This window comes from Myotis myotis, unplaced genomic scaffold (assembly GCF_014108235.1).
Source record: "Myotis myotis isolate mMyoMyo1 unplaced genomic scaffold, mMyoMyo1.p scaffold_m19_p_3, whole genome shotgun sequence".
NCBI classification, from domain to species: Eukaryota; Metazoa; Chordata; class Mammalia; order Chiroptera; family Vespertilionidae; genus Myotis; species Myotis myotis.
Genome location: NW_023416335.1, coordinates 135243080 through 135264490, shown reverse-complemented (window position 1 = coordinate 135264490; position 21411 = coordinate 135243080). Strand labels below are relative to the sequence as shown.

Below are 21411 nucleotides of genomic sequence, written 5' to 3'. Positions count from 1 at the left end.
GAGCAAAGCAAATATTCTACCCAACAAAGATTTGAAAGTAGAGTTGTTTTTTCTGTAATAGATTTTACTAACCATAACTCTCTTTACTACTCTGATGCACTTGACAATTTGGCATGGTTGTTTAGGCAGGGGGAGGAGGTATAGGTGATGATGACCCTTCTGCTTGCTCAGTAAACCCAGAATATTCTGCTCAGTTGATCTTGCAAGGATTCCAATTCTGTTTGATTCTGCTCTGATTGACTGCTAATTGTAATGCCTAAGTATGTGCCACAGTATTGTGTGGGAATTTCTGAATAGTTGTAATTACCAAGTATTGAAAGAAGAATTATAAAACTGGTTCATGTTTCCAGAAGTGAAAATTGTCTTTCAAAAACTCTAATTACTCTGCCTCAGTTTCCCAATCCAAAAAAAAAAAAAAAAAAGAAAAGAAAACAAAGCTAGTGTTGTTTTATAAGTCAATGTGGCATTTTGTGAATAAAGACAAAATCCACCTGAGAAATGTATAGGTAAAGGGCTGCATTTTTATTTATAAGAAAAAGTAAATAACCATTTGTCTATTTTTACACTGAATTACTCTTTGTATTCATCAGAAGACAAATGCAGTTATAAAGTGGGAGCATATTTCCACTTAAGAGCACTAAGCATTGAATTCATGCTTATAATGAACACCTACCTATAAGGTATGTGTATTAAGTTTTATTTGTGTATATAAAATATTTTTTATTGGTATCTTTTGTATCTTCATAGAAAAACTCCCACACTCATTAAATAGCAGTCCATTATGATATCTTTGAGGGAAGACGGCTGTATCTTGGCCTCCCCACTGAGGGAAGTCTCATTATAGTTTGTCTCTTTATGGTTTCAAAATGCTGGCCTCACATGCTTAACTCATTAATGAGACTGGATAATGGCTGGTTTGTCGCACTGAAGCCACACAGAGTTAAAAGAATGTTGCAGTTTAATCCATTGGCACGGGGACTACATTTGTAAAGCCCTTGCCCACTTGAGAAGAGATGGATAGAAAAGAGTTTTTTCCTCAAATTCAGTTCATTTGTAGCTCTTTGATTTTGATTTCTCTGCCTACTATTTGTATTCTTAAGGATAAGAGAAAGGAGTTTAATAAAAACCAAAAGTGTTTTGATAGTCAAAGTGAGGTGCCTTCTTTTGTTTAAGTATTTTTTGTTTCGTAGATCACAGAGGATATTTTCTTCACATATTTTCTTCATAAAGGGTGGATTGTTTCGTGGCTAACCTGATTTGACCGTAGTGCACTGCCTGGTGGCAAGTGTTAAACCTCTTATTTTAAGCTAAACAAGATTACTGTGAAGGCCGGCATTCAGGGACTTGCTTTCAGTGTAATGGGGTAGGGTCTGTGGCATACCCTTTGTGGTTCCAGTAATTGAACTCTTTGGGTACCTCAGTTTCTATGAGGTAGCTCTAGAAGGATCCTGCCATGGGTACGCAAGGAATTACTAACTGTTAGTTCAATGAGGAAGAGTGGGTCACTATGCCAACAAAAGCACTGTAATAACGGGTTTAGAAGCATCCTTTCCTCCATACTTCACTCTTTTGGGGGGTGTTAGAGTAGGTATACGACAAATGCTATAGAGTGTCAGACAAAAATCAAACAGGGTTTGAAATCACTATGTCATCTTTCATATAATACATATATGCAACTGTGGTCATTTAACCTGAATTTTACTTCATTCTATGTTCCATCTTTTTTGGATTAATTTAGACAGCAGTTAAAATGTTAATATGCACTTAACATTGGCGTTAATACAGTAATCCCTCTGTATGCAAGGGGGATTGGTTCCAGGACTCTTGAGGATACGAAAATCCAAGCAAGCTTAAGTCACTTATATAAAACTAGAGGCCCGGTGCACAAAAATTTGTGCACTAGGGGTGGGGGGCGGTCCCTCAGCACGGCCTGTGTCCTCTTGCAGTCTGGGACCCATCTGGGGATGACCACCTGCTGGCTTAGGCCCGCTCCCTGGGGGATTGGGCCTAAGCTGGCAATCAGACATCCCTCTGGCAGCCTGGCAGCCCTTGGGGGATGTCCACTTGCCAGTGGGGAGCAGGCCTAAGCTGCAGTCAGACATCCTTAGCGCTGCTGAGGAGCCGGGAGAGGCTCCCACCACCACTGCTGTACTGGCAGCCATCAGCCTGGCTTGTGGCTGAGCAGAGCTCCCCCTGTGGGAGCACAATAACCACCAGGGGGCAGCTCCTGCATTGAACGTCTGCCCCCTGGTGGTCAGTGTGTGTCATAGTGACCAGTCATTCCCAGTCTTTCTGCTGTTAGGGTCAGTTTGCATATTACCCTTTTATTATATAGGATAGAGGCCTGGTGCATGGGTGGGAGCTGGCTGGTTTGCCCTGAAGGCTGTCCCGGATCAGGGTAGGGGTCCTGCTGGGATGCCTGGCCAGCCTGAGTGATGGGCTGATGGGTGTTTGTAGGCTGGTCACACCCCCTTTGGGGTGGGGGTTCCCGCTGGGGTGCCTGGCCAGCCTTGGTGAGGGGCTGATGGCTGTTTGCAGGCTGGTCACACCCCCTTCAGGGTGGGGGTCCCCACTGGGGTGCCTGGCAGCCTGGGTGAGGGGATGATGGCTGTTTGTAGGCTGGTCAAGCCCCCCCAGTGAGGACCCTCACCCCATGGAGGTTTGGCCAGCCTGGGTGAGGGGCTGATGGCTGTTTTCTGGCTGGCCACAACCCCTTTAGGGTGGGGGATCCCCACTGGGGTGCCTGGCCAGTCTGGGTGAGGGGCTGAGGGCCATTTTCAGGCTGGCCAAGCCTCCCAGCAACGGAAGCTCCCAGCCTCCCCTTTTTTTCTTTTTCTCTTTTTATTCTGGGATTTATTTACCTTCTATAATTGAAACTTTGTAGCCTTGAGAGGAGCTCAGAGCTGGCCAGGGTGGGCAGGAGGGAAGCTTGGCTTCTTCCATTGACAGGGGCAACGCAAGCCTCCTGCTCGCTCCAGCTCCTTGGCCACTGCTGGCTGAAAGCAGGTATCTGGGGTTTATTTACCTTCTATAATTGAAACTTTGTTGCTTTGAGTGGAGCTCAGAGCTGGCCGCGGCAGGCGGGAAGCTTGGCTTACTCCATCACTGGGGCAACCAAGCCTCTTGCTCACTCCAGCTCCGTGGCTGCTGGCCACCATCTTGGTTGGGTTAATTTGCATATAGTCGCTCTGATTGGCTGCTGGGTGTGGCTTAAGGTGTAGCGAAGGTACGGTCAATTTGCATGCTTGTCTTTTATTAGTGTAGATGGACATAACCTGTATTTGCCTCTAGGCTACACAGGGTATGCTACCTCTCACTTCATTTGCATGGATTCAGCTTAGTGCCTGGCACATGGAAAATTCAAGTTTTGCCTTTTTGGAGCATTTGGGATTTTTTTCCTGAAATTTTAGATATGTGGTTGGTTGAATCTGAGGCTGTATAAAACCACGCATACAGAGGATTGACTGTATTTTTTGGCTGGAAGCTTTCTGATATTGATCTACCAAAGCACATCTACTTAATTATATTTGCTTTCTAACGTTTTTATTCTGCTAACAACCATTCTTTAAATGGTTTTTTTCTTTTCTAGAACAGTTTTAGGTTTACAGAAAAATTGAGAAGATGAAACAGTGTTCCTATATACTTCACACCCAGTTTCCCCTGTTACTGCCATTGTACATTAGTATAGTATATATAATTAATTAACCAATGCGGATACATTATTATTAACCAAAGGTCATAGTTCACTCAGATTTCCATCACTGTTACCTAATGTTCCTTTTCTGTTCCAAGGTGCCATCTGGAATAGCGCATTCCACTTCTTTGTCTTGTCTCCTTAGGCTCCCCCTCGTGTGACAGTTCCTCAGACTTTGTTTTTACAACCTTCACACTTTTAAGGATTTCTAGTTAGCTGTTTTGTGAAATGTTCTCCAATAGAATTTGCCAGATGTTTTTCTCATGATTACATTTTCATGCGTTTTGAGAGGAAGAAGACAGATATAATGATAATACCAACGGTACCAAATATCAACCTGACTTATCATGTTAATGTGGACCTTGCGATGGGGCCTGTGGTAGTGTTTTTCATGTTTCTCCACCATAGAGTTAATCCCTCCCACTTCCGTCCTTCCACACTGTGTTCTTTGGAAGGAAGTCAGTACGCATGACCCACATTGATAGAGTGGGGAATTATGCTTTTCCTCTTTAAGGGTGGAGTATGTATGTCAATTATTTGAAAGTCTGTGAGGGACCTTTGTCTCTTCACTCTCATGTATTTATTTTTTGAATCATTTCTTGATATGGACTTATGGGTATTTATTTTATACACTGAGCTATAATTTAATACCGCTTTACTTATTTTATTGCTCAAATTGTTCCAGCTTTTGCCATTGGGAGCTCTTTAAATATAATTCTGTGTCCATTTGACACTGTGTGTGTGTGTTTTGAGTAATTTCTCACTTTCTTGCTCATCTTGTGTATTTCCTGCCCTAGTCCTAAAATCAGTTCATTTCTTCAAAGAACCCTAGTTACTTTTATTGGAAAATGGTATTAAAAATTAAGGTGCAGACACTAGGTAACACCATTGGCAGAGTAAATAAAACAAATGTTTAAGTAAAATTCAGAAGAACCTCAAGTATGAATAAGTAAAAGAAGAATACATAGTCATCTTAGGTTTCTTCTCTTTAATTTACATTTGTTTAATATTCTAAATGTTCATTTTTTTTTACCAACATTTAGCTAAGTATCATGTATGAATGAAGATTATGAGGAATTTTTAGTAGGCTAATAGTTGTGATTGTAACTGAAATAAGAAAAAAAATACACTATTGTTTTCAATGACCTTTTACTACCAAATCAATACAAATATGTTTGATTTTAAACTTTGGGTAAGTAACACATGTCATTTACAATGTCAGATACATGAATATGCTTTGACACTCTTTGGATTTTGAATTAACCATAATCTCCCTTGAGGAAAACCATGTTGGTAAATGATAATCTGATTTTAAAAAATCTAGATTTTCATCAGTGAAATTATATCTATAACTGATTTGTTAAGCTGTTTTGTTTATCTGGGCATGTACAAATGCTTTCTGATAGATCTTAGAATTCACCATAAAGTATTATGGTGTATTAGAGTCATCTTGAATAAATGATTCTTTATAATTGAAAGTGTTGAATAAATTTCTCAGTATTGTACCATGCTTCCTATGCCCTAAATCTTGAAATTCGTTCCTTACAAAGACTGGAGATATCTGTCCATTGAACCTCTTTATGTAGTTTGATATACCAAACATTAAAATTATTTTATCTTGTCTGTTAGTTGATATGAAAAAGAGTTTCTAATCTTATATAGTGGGTCATTATTAATAAGGAAACCTATTTTTCCATTGAAGGGAAACAGAAGTACCCTGACAACTTTATTATGGCAAAACTTTGATTAATCACATGAATATGTGCTAAGAACAATTACTAATTATCCTTTAGCCATGCACTACTTCTTGTCACAAATTCAGTAAAATGTGCTTTTATATTCATGTTTTGGAGTGAGTCTCTAATGAGAACTGTTTTGGAAAAGGAGGACAGCAAAGAGGAAGCCTATATTATTGATATGAGGAAAGCCTATGACGTCAGTGATGAATGATGGCTACAAAATAAAAGATACTGGATTTTTGTTATGTCTGGATAGCCTTTTCTCTCAGTTGTTCTTAAAACTTTCAGATACTGATTTTTATCGACTTTATTATTATTATAACTCTATTATCATTGCCAAGGGCTTAATTTGGAATTAAATGAGCCTAATGCTTAAGTAATTTATTTTTATTAGTTTGCCAAAAAGTGAGTCTCATGATGGTTTTCATACTCTACACCAGAATGTTTACATTTCTCTTTCATCGAGTCTAAAATATTTATTTTCAGTTTCTTTTATGCCGCAGAAAATATGAGATAGAATACAATATTGAAGTTACCAGCATGCATGGCAGTTTTTCTTGAGTGGTAGGGGAGTTGTTATAGTTGACTTTCATTTTTCTCTTGTGTTCTTTCTTTTGTCAAAGACTCCCATAGAAGGAAATAATTTACTACAGGCTCCTTAAAAGGCATCACCACTAATTAACATGGCAGGGTCTTTTTAGCAGCCTTGACTTCATCTTTCAAGTGATGTGTGGGAAAGATTTTGATGTTTTATGATAAATGTCACATTATTAGCTGATTAACTAATAAGTAGGTGTTTTTTTTAAAAATTTCTGTAGTGTATTCAAAGACTAGAAATGAAATTGTCAACCATGAACATTATATTCTTAGCTGATTTCCGTCCTGTGATTTTCTGTTTCTGACAGTTCCAGAAAAATCCCTCTAAAATTTTGTAATTTTGTAACTTAGAAATTCACACATGCAACCTATATGTGCATATTGACCAATGCCACCCCAATGAAATGTAATTTTAAAAAAAAAGAAAGATACAGTTTTTGTTTTATTTTCAACAAAATGGAGATTTGGGCTGATTTCCCTTTTTATGTTAAAGAAGAACTTTTAAAAGGATGAAAAGCATATTTAAACATTTAGAAAAATTTGATTTTCATAAAGCCAGTTTATGTCTATTTGTATTTATTTATGATATTTTGTAAAAAAAAAAAAGTATCTTTTTCCTCTCAGTTGCATTATATATTCAAAAGATATGGATATACCATGGTTTATTTTCATATTGCTCTATTGAAATTTTTAGCTATTTTCTTATTTTTGCATTTATAAATAGTGATGAATTAGATGTCCTTATATTTAGATCAAAGAGAGATTTTCTTTTTAGAGAATAGGTAACTAAGTCCAGATTATCAAATAGTAGGGGGTACAAAGTATTAATTTTTCTAAATACTTCCAATTTTCTCACCAAAACTATACAATTTATATTTACCCAGTATTTACCCAAAGTCATTCAGTGACTTTTATGTCCAATTTTTTCCATTTCTCTTTTTTCCCCCACTTGGATTCATGTGAAATATATTTTTTCAGTTTGATTTTCATTTTTATTGATGAAGGAGATTGAACATTTTTTCAAATGTTTTTGCCTTTTCCTTAATTTCCTCTCTGGATTATGTGCTTTTTGTGATTCACATTTAGAAGACTATTTCCTGCCCCCCTCCCTCCCCCCCGCCTCTGGGAACAAATCCTCTGTCTTCTGTATAGTGCAACAACACTTAAATATTTCAATCTTGAGTTCTACTTATTACAATGATCTCAGTTCCTTTGTAGCCTGACCTTCATGATGCTCACCACTCCATTATACTAAGAATTCAATTTTGCCCTGCACTTGGGAGAAAATGTTACGTTTCATTATGGTTTATTCATTTAGATTGAGGAAGATAAGCTTTAAAACTTTGTGAAATGAAAGCCATCGGCCAACAGTATTTTTAGTATCACTAAGAATTAGACTTGTACGAATATGCAGTGATTCTCAACTTCAGCTGCATGAGAATCAATCCCCTATGGAGAATTTAGTTAGACCAAGGCACTGGTATTTTTAAAAGCTCACAATTGATATGGTCCTTCAGGTTTGAAAATTGCCCTTTAAGTCCCTATGGTTCTTTTCCTCATGATGTGTTTTTCTGGAATAGGATATATGAAGCTCCAAGAACACAAGGTCTTTAGTTATTGAAAAGACCTTTCTTTTCAATTGAAAAGTCCACTTTGAAAATGGACTTCTGGTACAAATTCAAAATTGAATTATTTCCAAGTTCAGTCTTCTTTATTCATGATCTATTTTCTCATTTATTTTTGCCAAATGATATGTTTCTCCTTTCTAGAATCTAAGACTACTCAATTATGTCCTTGATCCATCAAGTTATTTACAACTTTTAACTTTTGGTTTTGTGTGTTTTAATTTTTCTCCTATAATCCAGAAATTTTAAGCTTTTTGTTGTGTAGAATTTCAGAGGAGCCAAGGTAATGGTTTGCAAAAGTTACTTTTAGATGATAAAGAGGCTTTGCATCATTTCATTTTTCTAGCAGAGACCTGAAATTTAAAGATTCGTGATGACTGAACATATTATTCCCCTGCCATTAAAAATTTCAAATAGCATTACAAAAGTTAATTTTGAGCAGAGGTCTGCCACAGAAGTTTTCATTTTTATTTAAATATGTTTATTGATTTCAGAGAGAATGGGAGAGGTGGAGAGAGAGAGAAACATCAATGATGAGAATCATTGATGGGCTGCCTCCTGCACATACCCTACTGGGGATTGAGCCTGCAACCCAGGCATGTGCCCCCAGCCAGAATAGATCCCAGAACCCTTCAGTCCACAGGCCGATGCTCTATCCACTGAGCCAAACCAGCCAGGTCCACCAAAGAAGTTTTTAAAACACTGAGACAGTTAATTCTATGAATTTAGCATTATTGTGATTTGATATAAACCAACAATCCCACCTCTTAAAATTTCCATTTATTTGTTGTTTCTAATTTTTCTTATTCTGCATTTTTAACTTCTAGCCTCATCTCCCTTTGCTCCTTGTCTTTTATACCCAGAATTACCCCTTTTTAAATACCTAAAATATTGTTCAAAATAATTTTGAAATATAAAAGTGGACATACCATCAAGAAAACTGCTCAGTGAATTATAAACGTTGTATTGTAGAGATAAAAACTTCTAAGGTCTTAGAATAAGCTCCCATTAATTATTTTAAAATTTGGGAACACTATTATCTGTGTTGGAAAGGGTTAGATTACCAGTTAGGAGGAGTCTAATCTGATAAACCAAGTCTTGGCATTTTGAACTAGAGTGATGACAGAAGAGATGGAGGGAAATGGACACATCAGGATATATTTTGAAGTGAAAGTGAGAGGACTTGGTGTAATGCATGGAATGTAGAGGGAAGGAGAGAGGTTGTGAAGAAGAAACTGCTTACATAGTATTACCATCATCTCAGGTGTAATGATTGGAGAGGAACTGTTTCATTGGAGAAGGTAGGAAGTCAAGTTGTATATTGGACATTTTGAGCTGAGGTACCTAAGTGTATATGCTCAACATACAATTGAATAAAGGACTATGGAGGTGAAGGGAGATGCAGATGGAGTTATTAGGAAATATTAATAATTTTAAAATCATGAATCTTGCTGAGATCATTAGGTTCAGAGTGGAGATAGAGCAGATAGTCTAGGACCAGTTATGTGGCTTCTAGCAGTGAGAGAGGTGAATGAGAAGTGTCTGGGAAGGACAGTGTAGTAGCAGTTGCTTATAATATAGCATGGTTATAATGGAAGTTGTGCATGCTCAAAATATATTGCTCTTTGTGGATTGTTTTTAAATTGAGATATAATTAATATAGACATTATATTAGGTTTAGGCGTACAAAATAATAATTTGATGTATGTTTATATTGTGAAATGATTACCACAAGTAAGTTAAGTTTTGTAACACATAGTTACAAAAATTTTATTTTTTTTGTGATGCGAACTTTTAAGGTCTGCTCAATCATCTGTCAAATATACAATAATACAGTATTGTTAACTGTAATCACCACAGTATAAATTGCATCCTCAGACTTATTTATCTTATAACTGGAACTTGTACCTTTTGACCACCTTTGCCATTTGGCCCTTTACATCCCTCCCCCATCTCAGCCACCCATCAATTTGTTCTCTGAATATGTGAGTTTGTGGGGTTTTATTTAGATTCTGCCTGTGAGATAATACAGTATTTTTCTTCCTCTGTCTGATTGATTTCTCTTAGCATGATGCCCTTAAAGGATATTCATGTTGTGGCAAATGGCAGAGTTTCTTTATTTTTATAGCTGGGTAATATTCCATTATATATATATATATATATATATATATATATATATATATATATATATATATATATATATTACATTTTCTTTATTCATTCATCTATCGATACACACTTGAGATGGTCTCATGTTTTGGCTGCTATAAATAATACTGCAGTGAACATGGGGATGCAAGATATCTTTTTGACATAGTAAGTTCAGTTTCTTCAGATAAATAACTAGAAGTGGAATTGCTGGATCATATGGTAATTCAATTTTAATGAGGCATATTTCCATGCTTATTTTCCATAGTGGGTGCACCAATTTATATTTCCACCAAACTGTATATAATGTTTCCCTTTTTTCCACATCCTCATCAACATTGTTATTTCTTATCTTTTTGATAATAGCCATTGTGAAATGTGTGAGGTAATATCTGGTTGTGGTTTTGATTTGCATTTCTCTGATGGTTAGTGATGTTGAGCATCTTTTCATGTACCTATTGGCCATCTTTTTTTGGAAAAATGTCTATTCAGATCCTCTGACCGTTTTGTAATTGTATTTGTTTTTTTTTCTTTGAGTTGTATGAATTATGTATATATTTTGGATATTAATGTATTATTTGCAAATATTTTCTTCATTCTCAGGACTTAGATTGAGGTCATTAAATTCTTATTCAGATTGAGTTTGCCACAAATTCTCATTAACAAGGATGTCCTTTTGCCTTCATCTCACGATTTTATTTCTCATAAAATAAGTTTGTTTTAAAGTCATTGTATTCCTAAAAAGTTGTCATCAACGTGAAAAACTTCACATTCATGAGGAGTGTTGTTAAATGGTTGATGTCACTGATGCCAGTGGCAGCCTGGGGTACAGGTGAAAGCCTGGTTTATAAATTCTGCAAGGATATTCAAGACAATGAAGTCAGGACTGGCATAGACATGGCGAAATGCTATTCCTACTTTTCGAGCTGAATGGAATCCTGTTCTCCATATATATATTTTTGTCATGACTGTTCTTTGTTTTTCCCCAGTATCTGAATTATAAAATGAAAGAACTCAGTTATTAGATGCCTACTAAGAATGCTAAGTACTTTCACATTGTTGTCTTATTTTGACCTGATGCTAATTCCAAGAAGGAAATACATACAACTCATTTTGTAGAGGTCAAGAAATTGAAGCTTTGGTTATTGGTACGTTAGAAAAGGAAGGAGAAGAAAAACTACTCACAAAAAGTAATATACAAAGTAGGATTCCACAGTCAATTTTTTTAGGTTAAAATTTTCCTAAACATGTTTAAAAAGGAGGTGGATGAAGTCATATATTTTAGACATAATGCTGTGTTAACTGTCCATTTAAAAATGTATTTCATCTCTAATGTTAAGTGAAGTCACCATGCTGTATTGATGATCATCTTAATTTTTCCCTCCCTCTCTTTTGGTTTCAGGGGAAGAATTTGTCTCTTTTCCTCAGCATTAGTTTGTTAACTCTCTGGGGGACTTCCCTTTTGGGTGCCCGTTTATACTGGATGGGAAACAAACCACCAAGCTTTTCCAACTCTGACAACCCAGCTGCTGATTCTGATAGTCTCCTGGCTCGCACACTCACCTTCTTCTACTTGCCAACCAAGAACCTCTGGCTGTTACTCTGCCCTGATACCCTCAGTTTTGATTGGTCAATGGATGCCGTGCCTCTGCTCAGAACACTTTGTGATTGGAGGAACCTACACACCGTGGCCTTCTATATTGGACTCCTCCTTCTTGCCTACTGTGGTTTAAAGAGCCCAAGCGTGGGAAGAGAGTACTATGGGAAACTGGTAACAAATGGCAAGCAGAATGCAAATGGACATAGCTGCCACTCAGATGTGGAGTACCCGAACTCAGAGATTAAGCCCAGCTTTGCATCCAAAGTAGAAAATGGCATTAAAAATGATGTACCACAGACAACACCACTTCCTTCTACGGAGAACATTGTTGTACTGTCTTTATCTTTGTTAATCATACCCTTTGTTCCTGCCACGAACCTGTTTTTCTATGTCGGCTTTGTAATTGCAGAGCGAGTATTGTATATTCCTAGCATGGGCTTCTGCCTCCTCATTACAGTGGGTGCCAGAGCCCTTTATGTCAGAGTCCAGAAGCGGTTTCTCAAGAGCTTGATTTTTTATGCTACAGCTACATTAATTGTTTTCTATGGACTCAAGACTGCAATCAGGAATGGAGACTGGCAGAATGAGGAAATGCTGTATAGGTCAGGGATAAAAGTAAACCCAGCTAAAGGTAATAATTTATTTTATGCTTTTACCTAGACAGTTTACTCTTTCTGCCTTCTTATATCTATGCTTCTTGCCTTAAAACACAGCATTAAGGATGAAGAGGTCCTTTTATGCAATGCCCGTATCTCTTTATCTTTTAAGAGGTGAGCAGTGCAATTTAGAGACATATCAGTGTTCCATATTTGGAATAGGGAAGTATTTTTCCAAGTCCTTGGCTACATTTGTCCAGAGCAGTGCTTCTAAACCTTGGCTGCACATTAGAATCACCTGGGAATCTTTTTAAAATCCTGATTTCTGGGCCTCATCCTCCGGAAATTCTGTTTCTTTGTTACTAATGTTGTGGCCCCACCCCATAACAAAGAAACAGAGTTTCCGGAGGATGATTTCCAGGTGATTCTAATGTGCAGCCAAGGTTGAGAACCACTGGTCCAGAGGAATTAGAACTCTTGTTATGTAAAAATATCGACTACCATAAGATTTTAGAAAAATGCTCGGTTTCCACATTTTAAAGTACTGATGGACATCACCTCTTTCAGCGTGTAATAAAAGTCAGGTTAAAACAATTAAGTATGCTTGAGCTCTCTGTTTTGTAAGCATCACCTGAGTAAACACCACCAGAATGACACTGACACAGCAGATTTGGAGGTAAGTCTACCTCTGAACCTCGGAACTGTGTCTGTAGGTGTCAGTGCTTACGCATGCAAGTGTGAGCTATCCGTAGCGTTGCAGAGGCCAAGTAACTGGGGTGCTGCCGAGTAGTGAGCACATTCTTATTTGAGTTCTTAAGTCACTTGGGGAAATAAACTTTTCACTGTACCATGTACAGATTGATCATATTTTTTTTTATTGGTTTTGATTTAGAAAGTTATTTTAGCAAACCTCAGGATCTATAAGTGAATAGTCAAAAGCTGTTACAAAGGATTTCTCTGGTTTTAGTTAATTAAATGGTTATGGAAGCTTGAAAACAACTGAATGAAAATAAGTTTACATTTTAAGTGCAGAAATGTAGTAAATAGTGACAAATACTCTTGTTCTTCATAATCCATTTTTTAGTTATGTATCCTTTGGCAGCGGTTCTCAACCTCTGTGTCGCGACCCCTTTGGGGGTCGAACAACCCTTTCACAGGGGTCGCCTAAGACCATCGGAAAACACATATATAATTACATATTGTTTTTGTGATTAATCCCTATGCTTTAATTATGTTCAATTTGTAACAGTGAAATTGGGGTCACCACAACATGGGAACTGTATTAAAGGGTCGCGGCATTAGGAAGGTTGAAAACCACTGCTTTAAAGTATGTTTGCTTGCATTTGAACTGGTCGTCTACTTTTCCTAACACAATTCTGTACCAGTATTTAAATACTGAAAGTACAAAACCGTTCTAATTGCATGGAGTGCCCTGCTTATGTATATAAGGATATATACACAGTTATCTAGACCAGTGATTTTCAACTTGTTCATGCCATGGCACACATAAATGAATTGCTAAAATTCTGTGACACAACAAAAAATATCATTTGCCTGATCTGACAAAAAAAAAAAGGGGAGGGGTATATGTTTGATTCATTCACATCGGATGGCTATTGCGTTGGCTGTTGTCATTTTTTTATTTGACAGTCTGAGTGAAAAGAGGTCAGTGCCCCTTAGTCAGGTATTGAATTAAAAATTATATATATAATTGATTTCAAAGAGGAAGGGAAAGGAAGGGAGAGATAGAAACATCCGTGATGAGAGAAAATCATTGATCACTGCCTCCTGTAAGCCCCCTACTGTGAATGAGCAACACATGTCTGGAAGCCAAGGAACTAATTGTTGGTACTTATACTGTTTAATAGATTGCAGGAATTTTAAGGTGACTAGAAACTTTATTTTTATTTACTTTTTTCTATTATTTCTCTTTTTTTTTTTTCTCAATCCCTCCACCCCCACCAACTCCACCCCGACAGTTGTCTGCCTGCTCTCTATCTATGAGTCTGGCTCTGTTTTGCTTATTAGTTCATTTTGTTTGTTAGATCCCACATAAGAGTGAAATCAGTGCATAGCATGTTCTCATGGAAAAATCTTCACCCTGTGGCTTTTTTAGGTAGTGAGTGCTATAGTTTATTGGATGCCTGAACCTACATCTTGCTGTAAAAATCGTTGTAATCAGTTCTCACAGAATACTTTTCAGTTCATTTTTCTTCACTGGTAGATATAAATATATAAACCAAGGCTGTGCTACCAGTTTATTTTCCTGCTGTTTAAAACCGAAACATAATAAGGAATTATAAGAAAAAATATCAGCGCATTATTTGCATCCCAGGATTGTTCTGAGGAGTTATTAAATTTATTGGTTAAGTTTTCAGTTCCTGTAACAAGGAGCCATGATAACAGTGGCTTGACTAAGATAGAAGCCTCATTCTTTCATGTAACAATCTAAGCAAGTGCAGCCCAGCGCTGATAAGATGGCGCCATGGATTTTCAGGATCCCAGCCCCTTCTCTTTTGTTCCCTTGCCATCTCAGTAGTGTCACCCTGTCCATGTGGTCCAAAATGGCTCATCGTCACATCAGCACTTCAGCTGACAGGAAGAGCGAGAGAAAGGGCAAATGGTGGGTATACCCTTTGTCTTTATGAGCAGACCTCAGAGATTGTACATCCCATGTTTTGCTCACAGACTATTGGCCTCACCTAGCTGCAAAGAGGGCTGGGAAATGGTATCTGTATTCTGGGAAGGCAAGTACCCAGGCACATTGTCTTACTCTGAAAGAAAAGGAGGGGCAGGAATGCCTGTAACAGGCTCCGTCCTGGACTTGGCTGAAGCATTTTGTAAACTCCTAGATGTTTTCCAGCCTTACCTGCTATTACTGTTGACAGTGATGATTATGATTCTGGTGAAGTTATTTTGGTGACATGGCTTAAAATATTTGATCATTTGTTCATTTATCCATTTAGTTGGTAAAATAATTATTAAGCATTTTCCTGGTTTCCAATATATTTTTATGTCTTTTTGTTATAGTATTAGGCACTCTGAATACTATTAGTTAAATGAATACGCAACTGGCCAGTATTTATTATATCATTTGAGACATTAAAAATTGAATTCCTGTCCTAGCTGGTTTTGTTCAGTGGATAGAGCACCGTCCTGTGTGCTGAAGGGTCCCAGGTTCGATTCTGGTCAAGGGCACGTACTTCGGTTGCAAGCTGGATCCCCAGCCCTGGTCAGGGAATGCAGGAAGCAATCCATAGATATGTCTCTCTCACATTGATGTTTCTCTCTCTGCTTCTCTCCCTTCCTTCCACTATCTCTAATAATCAATAGAAAAATATCCTCAGGTGAGGATTAACCACCTCCTCAAAAATTTTGGATTCCTGAACCCTTACTCCAGACAGCTGTTTTACTTGAAGCCTTTACTGTCTCAGTTGATGGCAGCTCCATTTTCCCTGCAGCACTGGTCCACACCTTGGAGTCATCCCTGCCTCCACTTTGTCTTTCACATCCTACCTCCATTTCATTAGCAATTCACCTCTGCTGTCTTCAGCATACCTCCAGACCTTGACCACTTTTCACCACTTCCACTGCTACTATGGCCCAAGCCAACTTCATCTTTCATCGGATTATCATTTAAAGTGTGTGTCCTGATCTCCCTGCCTGTTTTCTTGTCCTTAGTTAGCATACTGTGGGATGTTTTATTAAAAGTGACCTGATGTGTGGGTAATAGGAACTGAGGTAGATGGGCATAGGGTGAGGTTTAATTTTAGTCTGGCTAGGAGTTGGGCTGTTACCAGAGGCATCACATGTCCCTGGTGTCCTTGCTGTTGTCTGTGGGCTTCTATAGGAACTTAGTGATTTGCATCTCTTTTTGCTATAATCCCCTGTTATTATACTGGAGGCCTGTTGATAATGTTGGTAAAGGGAGGGGAGTGTTGTATGGTTTCATAGTTACATTTTTGTGTCTCCGGACGCTGACCTTGCTGCATATTAGTTTTCTCTATCTCCCCCTCCCGTTGAGAGAGGAAGGCTAGATGGTTCTGGACTGTGAGGAATGCCATTCAGCAAGGTCTTTCCCCTGAAGAATGGACCTTCGTTGTGGAGACAGATAAGGGCATACAGTAGTCCCTCCTTATCCTGGGCTTTGTTTTATATGCTTTCAGTTACCCATGGCTCACCTTGATCTGAGAATATTATGTAGAAAACTCCAGAAATAAACAATTCTTAAGTTTTGAATTGCTTGCCATTCCAAGTAGTGGAATGGAATCTCACGCCTCCTGCTCCAAGCTGCCTGGGATGTGAATCATTCCTTTGTCCACTGTATCCACGCTTAACAGCATGTCCTTGAGTAATGGCATTTGGTTATAATGTCGATGAGGAAAAAAAATCAGTTCCCCACTGTGCCACTGCCTGTGGAATTTGCGCCTTCTCCTGATGTCTGCGTGGGCTTTTCTCTGGATTCCTCCCAATAGGAGACGGAGAGTAAGAGAGACACCCCATGCTCACAATTTTTATTGCAATACATTGTTGTAATTGCTCTATTTTAGTAGTAGTATTGTTCTTAATCTCTTACTGTGCCTAATTTATAAATTAAATTTTATCGTAGCTCTGTATGTATAGGAAAAAACATAGTATGTGTAGTCATGCACCACATAATGAGCTTTCTCTAAATGACAGACTACATATAGACCAGTGACTTAAAAGATTATACCTTGGCTGAAGCCTTCCTGTTGCTAGAGAGGTAGTAGCTGACATTAAGTCCTAGTGCAAGACATTATTTATGTGTTAGTGGTGATGGCGTGAACTGGTGTAAACTGATGGTGCTGCTGGTGTAAATAAACCTCTTACACTGCCCGTCACATTAAAGTATGGTCTAGGTTTGTGTAAGTGAGCTCGGTGTTCTTCTCACAAGATGAAATCGCCTAACGCTGCATTTCTCACAATGTATCTTATTGTTAGTGACATGGCTGTGTAGGGATTGGTATTATCCATGGTGCCAGGCATCCACTGGGGTCTTGGAACTTATCCTGTGGATAAGGGGGAACTATTGTATTTCAAAAGGTTTATTCTTATGCTCCCTCCTCCAGAGCCAGGAGGGCATCTTAGCTCTTTACATGAGAACCTGGTGGTGTCCATGAAGGCAAAACTCACAAAAGTGTAGAGGCCCCTAAATTTGCTGTGGCCCCATGAGTTTCTCCCTCTCACATTCAGCCGCTAGCAACTCCTCACAATTGCAAGTTCATTGTTCCCATTGATTTCCATCTCCCACAGCTTCTACTCCAGGTATTCGCCTCTCTGCTGTGACTCTGGATTTGCTCCTCTCCGGATTTTAGGGTCCTGGCTTGCCCCACGACCTCAGTTCACTGATAGCTCCAAAAATGGCATTGGTTTATTTATTTATTTATTTATTTATTTATTTATTTATTTATTTATATTTATATTTGTTTGTTTGTTTGTTTGTTTATTTGTTTATTTATTTATTTAGCTTTTTCTTGGTGAAAGGATGGGAGTGACAACTTCCAGTCTCTTTACATGTCTGACCTGAACCCCTGCTCCCATTTTACATCCTTAGAGTCAGTGCTTAACCAGCAGCCCTGGCGATCCCTTTGTAATTCAAGTCAGACTCTGGTACTAACGGCCTCTGGTCCTCCACTGAGTCCCCATTTGTCTCAAAGTCAAAGCACATCATCCCAGACTGGACCCTATACTTCTGTCATCCAGTCCTTGGCCCCTTTCATGTGCCTTCTGTATGCCACGTGAGCGCCTGCCTCAGAGCTTTTGCACCTGTCATTGCTTCTTCCTGGAATGTGTTGCCTGGGATATACTCTCCTTGGTCTCCCTCACCATATTGAGGACTGTGGTCAAATGTTACATGATAAGTAAATTGCTGCATTTAAAATTGGCTACCCCTTCCTAGGAAACACTTCTTGTTAGGAAGGGGTAGCCAATTAAATTCCCACAATTCAAAAATTGCTACTACCTGCCTTTCCCAGCATTCCCTACCTATTCCCATGCTTTTTTTTTTTTACATAACATTTACTATTACTCTTTGATATACTACCTCGTCCATGTGTATGTGTTTGATGTCTGAATATATGTCCAGCATACACTAGAATGTAAGACACACGAAGGCAGAGATTTTTGCATTTTTAAAATGCCATGTATGTAGCAGTTAGGACAGTGCCTGGTGGAGAAAAGGCATTCAGTAATGAATACACAGAATAATAAATGTTAAAGTCATCATCCTTCTCTTTAAAGAGGATTTATAATCTGTTTAGAGATAAGGTGTACATACATAGAGAAGGCAAACATGTAAAGTATTAGGCTGTTGCTCTCCTGTGCACTGAGGTGTGCTTTATAACAGGAGGGATAGAATTGGGAGCGGATTCCATGGCTGCCTCTGTGACATATGCTTCCTTTCTGATACAAGGCAAAACTCTTTCAATCCAGGTTTCTTCTTCTTTTTTTTTTAAAACCTATTGATAATAATTCTTCTATTTATAATAATTCTGTCTAGCATTCATTCCTTAGCAGTTATGAGATTGGCAGTAATCTTCCTAAAGGCAAATTTTTTTACTTTATTATGTTATTTGAGCCTGGCAAAAGATTAGAAACCCTTTAAAGCCAGTCTTTCCTCAGGTTGTCTGAGAATATAGTTATTTCATTGTTAGTTTTTTTTTTCCCCTTCCTTTGAAAGCCTTTGCAAATTTTGGAGTTCTTCAGTCTACCATGTGCTTTAACTGAATATGATTTTAAGCCTCACGAAGCATTATACATGAAGCTGCTGCCTTCAGTAATCGGTACTATAGACAGCTGCCAGTCATTAACTGATTGGATGCAAATGACGATGGGTAAAGCCTGTCTTAGTGACTGTGCCGCTAATTTATGGTTTAAATTGGGATAGCAGAGAAATGATAGCTGATTTGGACTATGTAAACCACAAGTCTCATCTCATTATGTGGTTGATAATGTCAGGAAAATACTAGACATGGTTGATTACTGCAGTTTGCTGATTTCACAATGACTCTTTGCATTTTTGTGCTTAGGAAAGAGGAAATTTTCTCTGATGACTGCTTTAATGAGCAAGCCACATAATATTTAAATGGCCTTTTTTTCTGTTTAAACTAACATTTTATAAACCATATTGATTAATATTTGCTTGAAAAAAGCATTTTTAAATTCATTACAAAGTGGCTAAATGTATGATCACCTTTCATCTTGGCTCCATCTAAATCCCCATGTGTTTTTGGCTCTGTAGAATTTGGCACAATTGGTTTCTGCTTCTATGGCTTTTCAGACACTACACAATTTTCACTATCTTTTCATTTTTCACAGCTCTCTCTTCTGCAGTTTTGTCTTCTCTCTAGATTGATTCATCAAGATTCTGTCCAAAGACGGCCTTTATTTTCCTTTCTGTGTAGAATTAACAACACTATCTGGTAAATAACATGGGTCAATAAATGGGTCATTGAATTTCGAAGGCATTTTCCCCATGACCTCATCTCTGTGTGGAACTTCTCCACCTGGGTGATTTGCCAGCATCTCAAACTTCTCGCTTATCTTCCCTGCAACCAATGACTTGCTGACATTCTTACTGATTAAGGTCATACGCACAGACTAACAAAGTTATTATAGATAAACAGATCAGTGAGCACATAAACATAAAAGAAAATGATAGCATATAGGTAGCATATCTGGTATACTAAAAGACATTTGCATTTTTAAAGTTAGATTAAAAATCAAATCAGTTCTTTAGAATAGTTTATTAACTCTATATCAGTTTGCTTTAAGGAACATATAGCTATGATTTTTAATGGTGTGAAAAAATATCTTAAAAAATAATTAGGAAAAATTAAGCAGGGTCAATTCAAGAAAATTTTATTAAGAAGCTAATGTTTATTTTTAATGTCTGTTTTTAATGTAAGTATGAAATGCTTGAATAAAATATATATGCACATATTTGAAACTCTAAAAGTGATTATGCATTTTATATTCATCCCATCCTAATACAAATAACAAATATTGCCCATTTATATTAAAAAAGAAAGACAAATAATTGTTTCAGTTATGCAAGATTAGACCATTTTTTTTCCATCCTGGATTTCTGTAAAATTGATACTCCCATTTCAACTTCTCATCGTTTCAGATTTCCAGAAACAAGTATGTTGATGGAATATAATTTTATTCAGGAAACAACTCATAATTCAAGTGAAATCTAAACCTCTAAGTCATGTGAAACTTGACTAATTCACTGCGGATTTTATAGTCTAAGTTTTTGTTTATCTTTAATTGAATATCTTCTACGGTGAATTGTGATTAACCAGCTAGCTTTGAAATGAAGTATTAAATTTTATTATTTTATTTTGTTGATAATGTCATGTTACTTCTAAAGTAAGATGAACATTTTTCAAAAGAGGTTCAGATTTTTATAATGAGTAAAACTTAACAGTTAAGTCAGGAGGGGAATCAGTATAGTATATTGTTAATACTGACTGGCCTAATCAAAGAGTTGTAAGATACAGATTTTCATTTTTAACAGAGATGTGGTAGGAGATGTGGCAGTTAATAGCACAAGTAAAGGCTGGTTGAGAGAGAAATAGTACAAAGTTGAATCAGACTTCTGTACAGTAAAGAAATTCTGTGTTGCTTCTTTTCATTTCTTTTGAGTTAAAAAAAGAAATAGAAAATAATAGGGCTGACAAGAATAAAATGAAAATGTGTCATTTACTCAATCTAGACTAAAATAGTTTAAAAAGTAAATTTGCTGAATTGTTAAATTAAGGCTGCATTTAAACATTTGATTCTTGAAGCTATCAACTGTAATTATTTTTCAGTTGAAATGGAGTATTCACAGAAGTTCAAAAGTATATGGTTTTCTTGCCACTAAGAATGGAGTGGCACACAGTTCTTTTCTTTTTCTACCAGTTCTAATGACTGTGAGTAGGTTGTATTATAAAAAAAACAAAAAAAAAACCCTCAAAACCAGATCACAACAGACTCAATTAAAATGGCCCTATGGTGGTGTATTATCAGTGAAGCAGGTGATAATAATCTCTTTGAGGTTATCCATAACCAACTTTTAGAACCTTTACAGGCTTTGTAAAACTCTCAAATCTAAAATTAGTGTCTTAGATTGAATAAATTTATCAGTTATATTTTAAAGGAATTGAAACTAGCATATAATTTTTAAAAAGTATAAATTTAAATTAATTTCATATCCATATTAGCTATTGTGTTTGATTCTTAAGTTTTCTAACATTCTATTAAATATTTATGAAATACATTGTTCATTGAGATACATGTACACATATACACTTTATATTTGTACTATTTAAAGAATATTGCTAAAACAAATACCCATTTTGCAACTTGAGTATTACCAGTATCTTTGAAGTCCTGCCCTCATACT

The 21411-nt window shown here is 37.2% G+C and overlaps 1 protein-coding gene across 3 annotated transcripts in view; it reads left to right on the top strand.

Moving 5' to 3' along the window:
- The window catches only part of TMTC2 (transmembrane O-mannosyltransferase targeting cadherins 2), a 398878-nt gene that overhangs the window by 182287 nt on the left and 195180 nt on the right, over positions 1-21411 (top strand). For all 3 annotated transcript variants that reach the window (XM_036300084.1, XM_036300085.1, XM_036300086.1), the window contains exon 3: positions 11206-12034. In XM_036300084.1, the coding sequence (XP_036155977.1) occupies positions 11206-12034 (829 nt within the window). The remainder of the gene's footprint in view (positions 1-11205; positions 12035-21411) is intronic.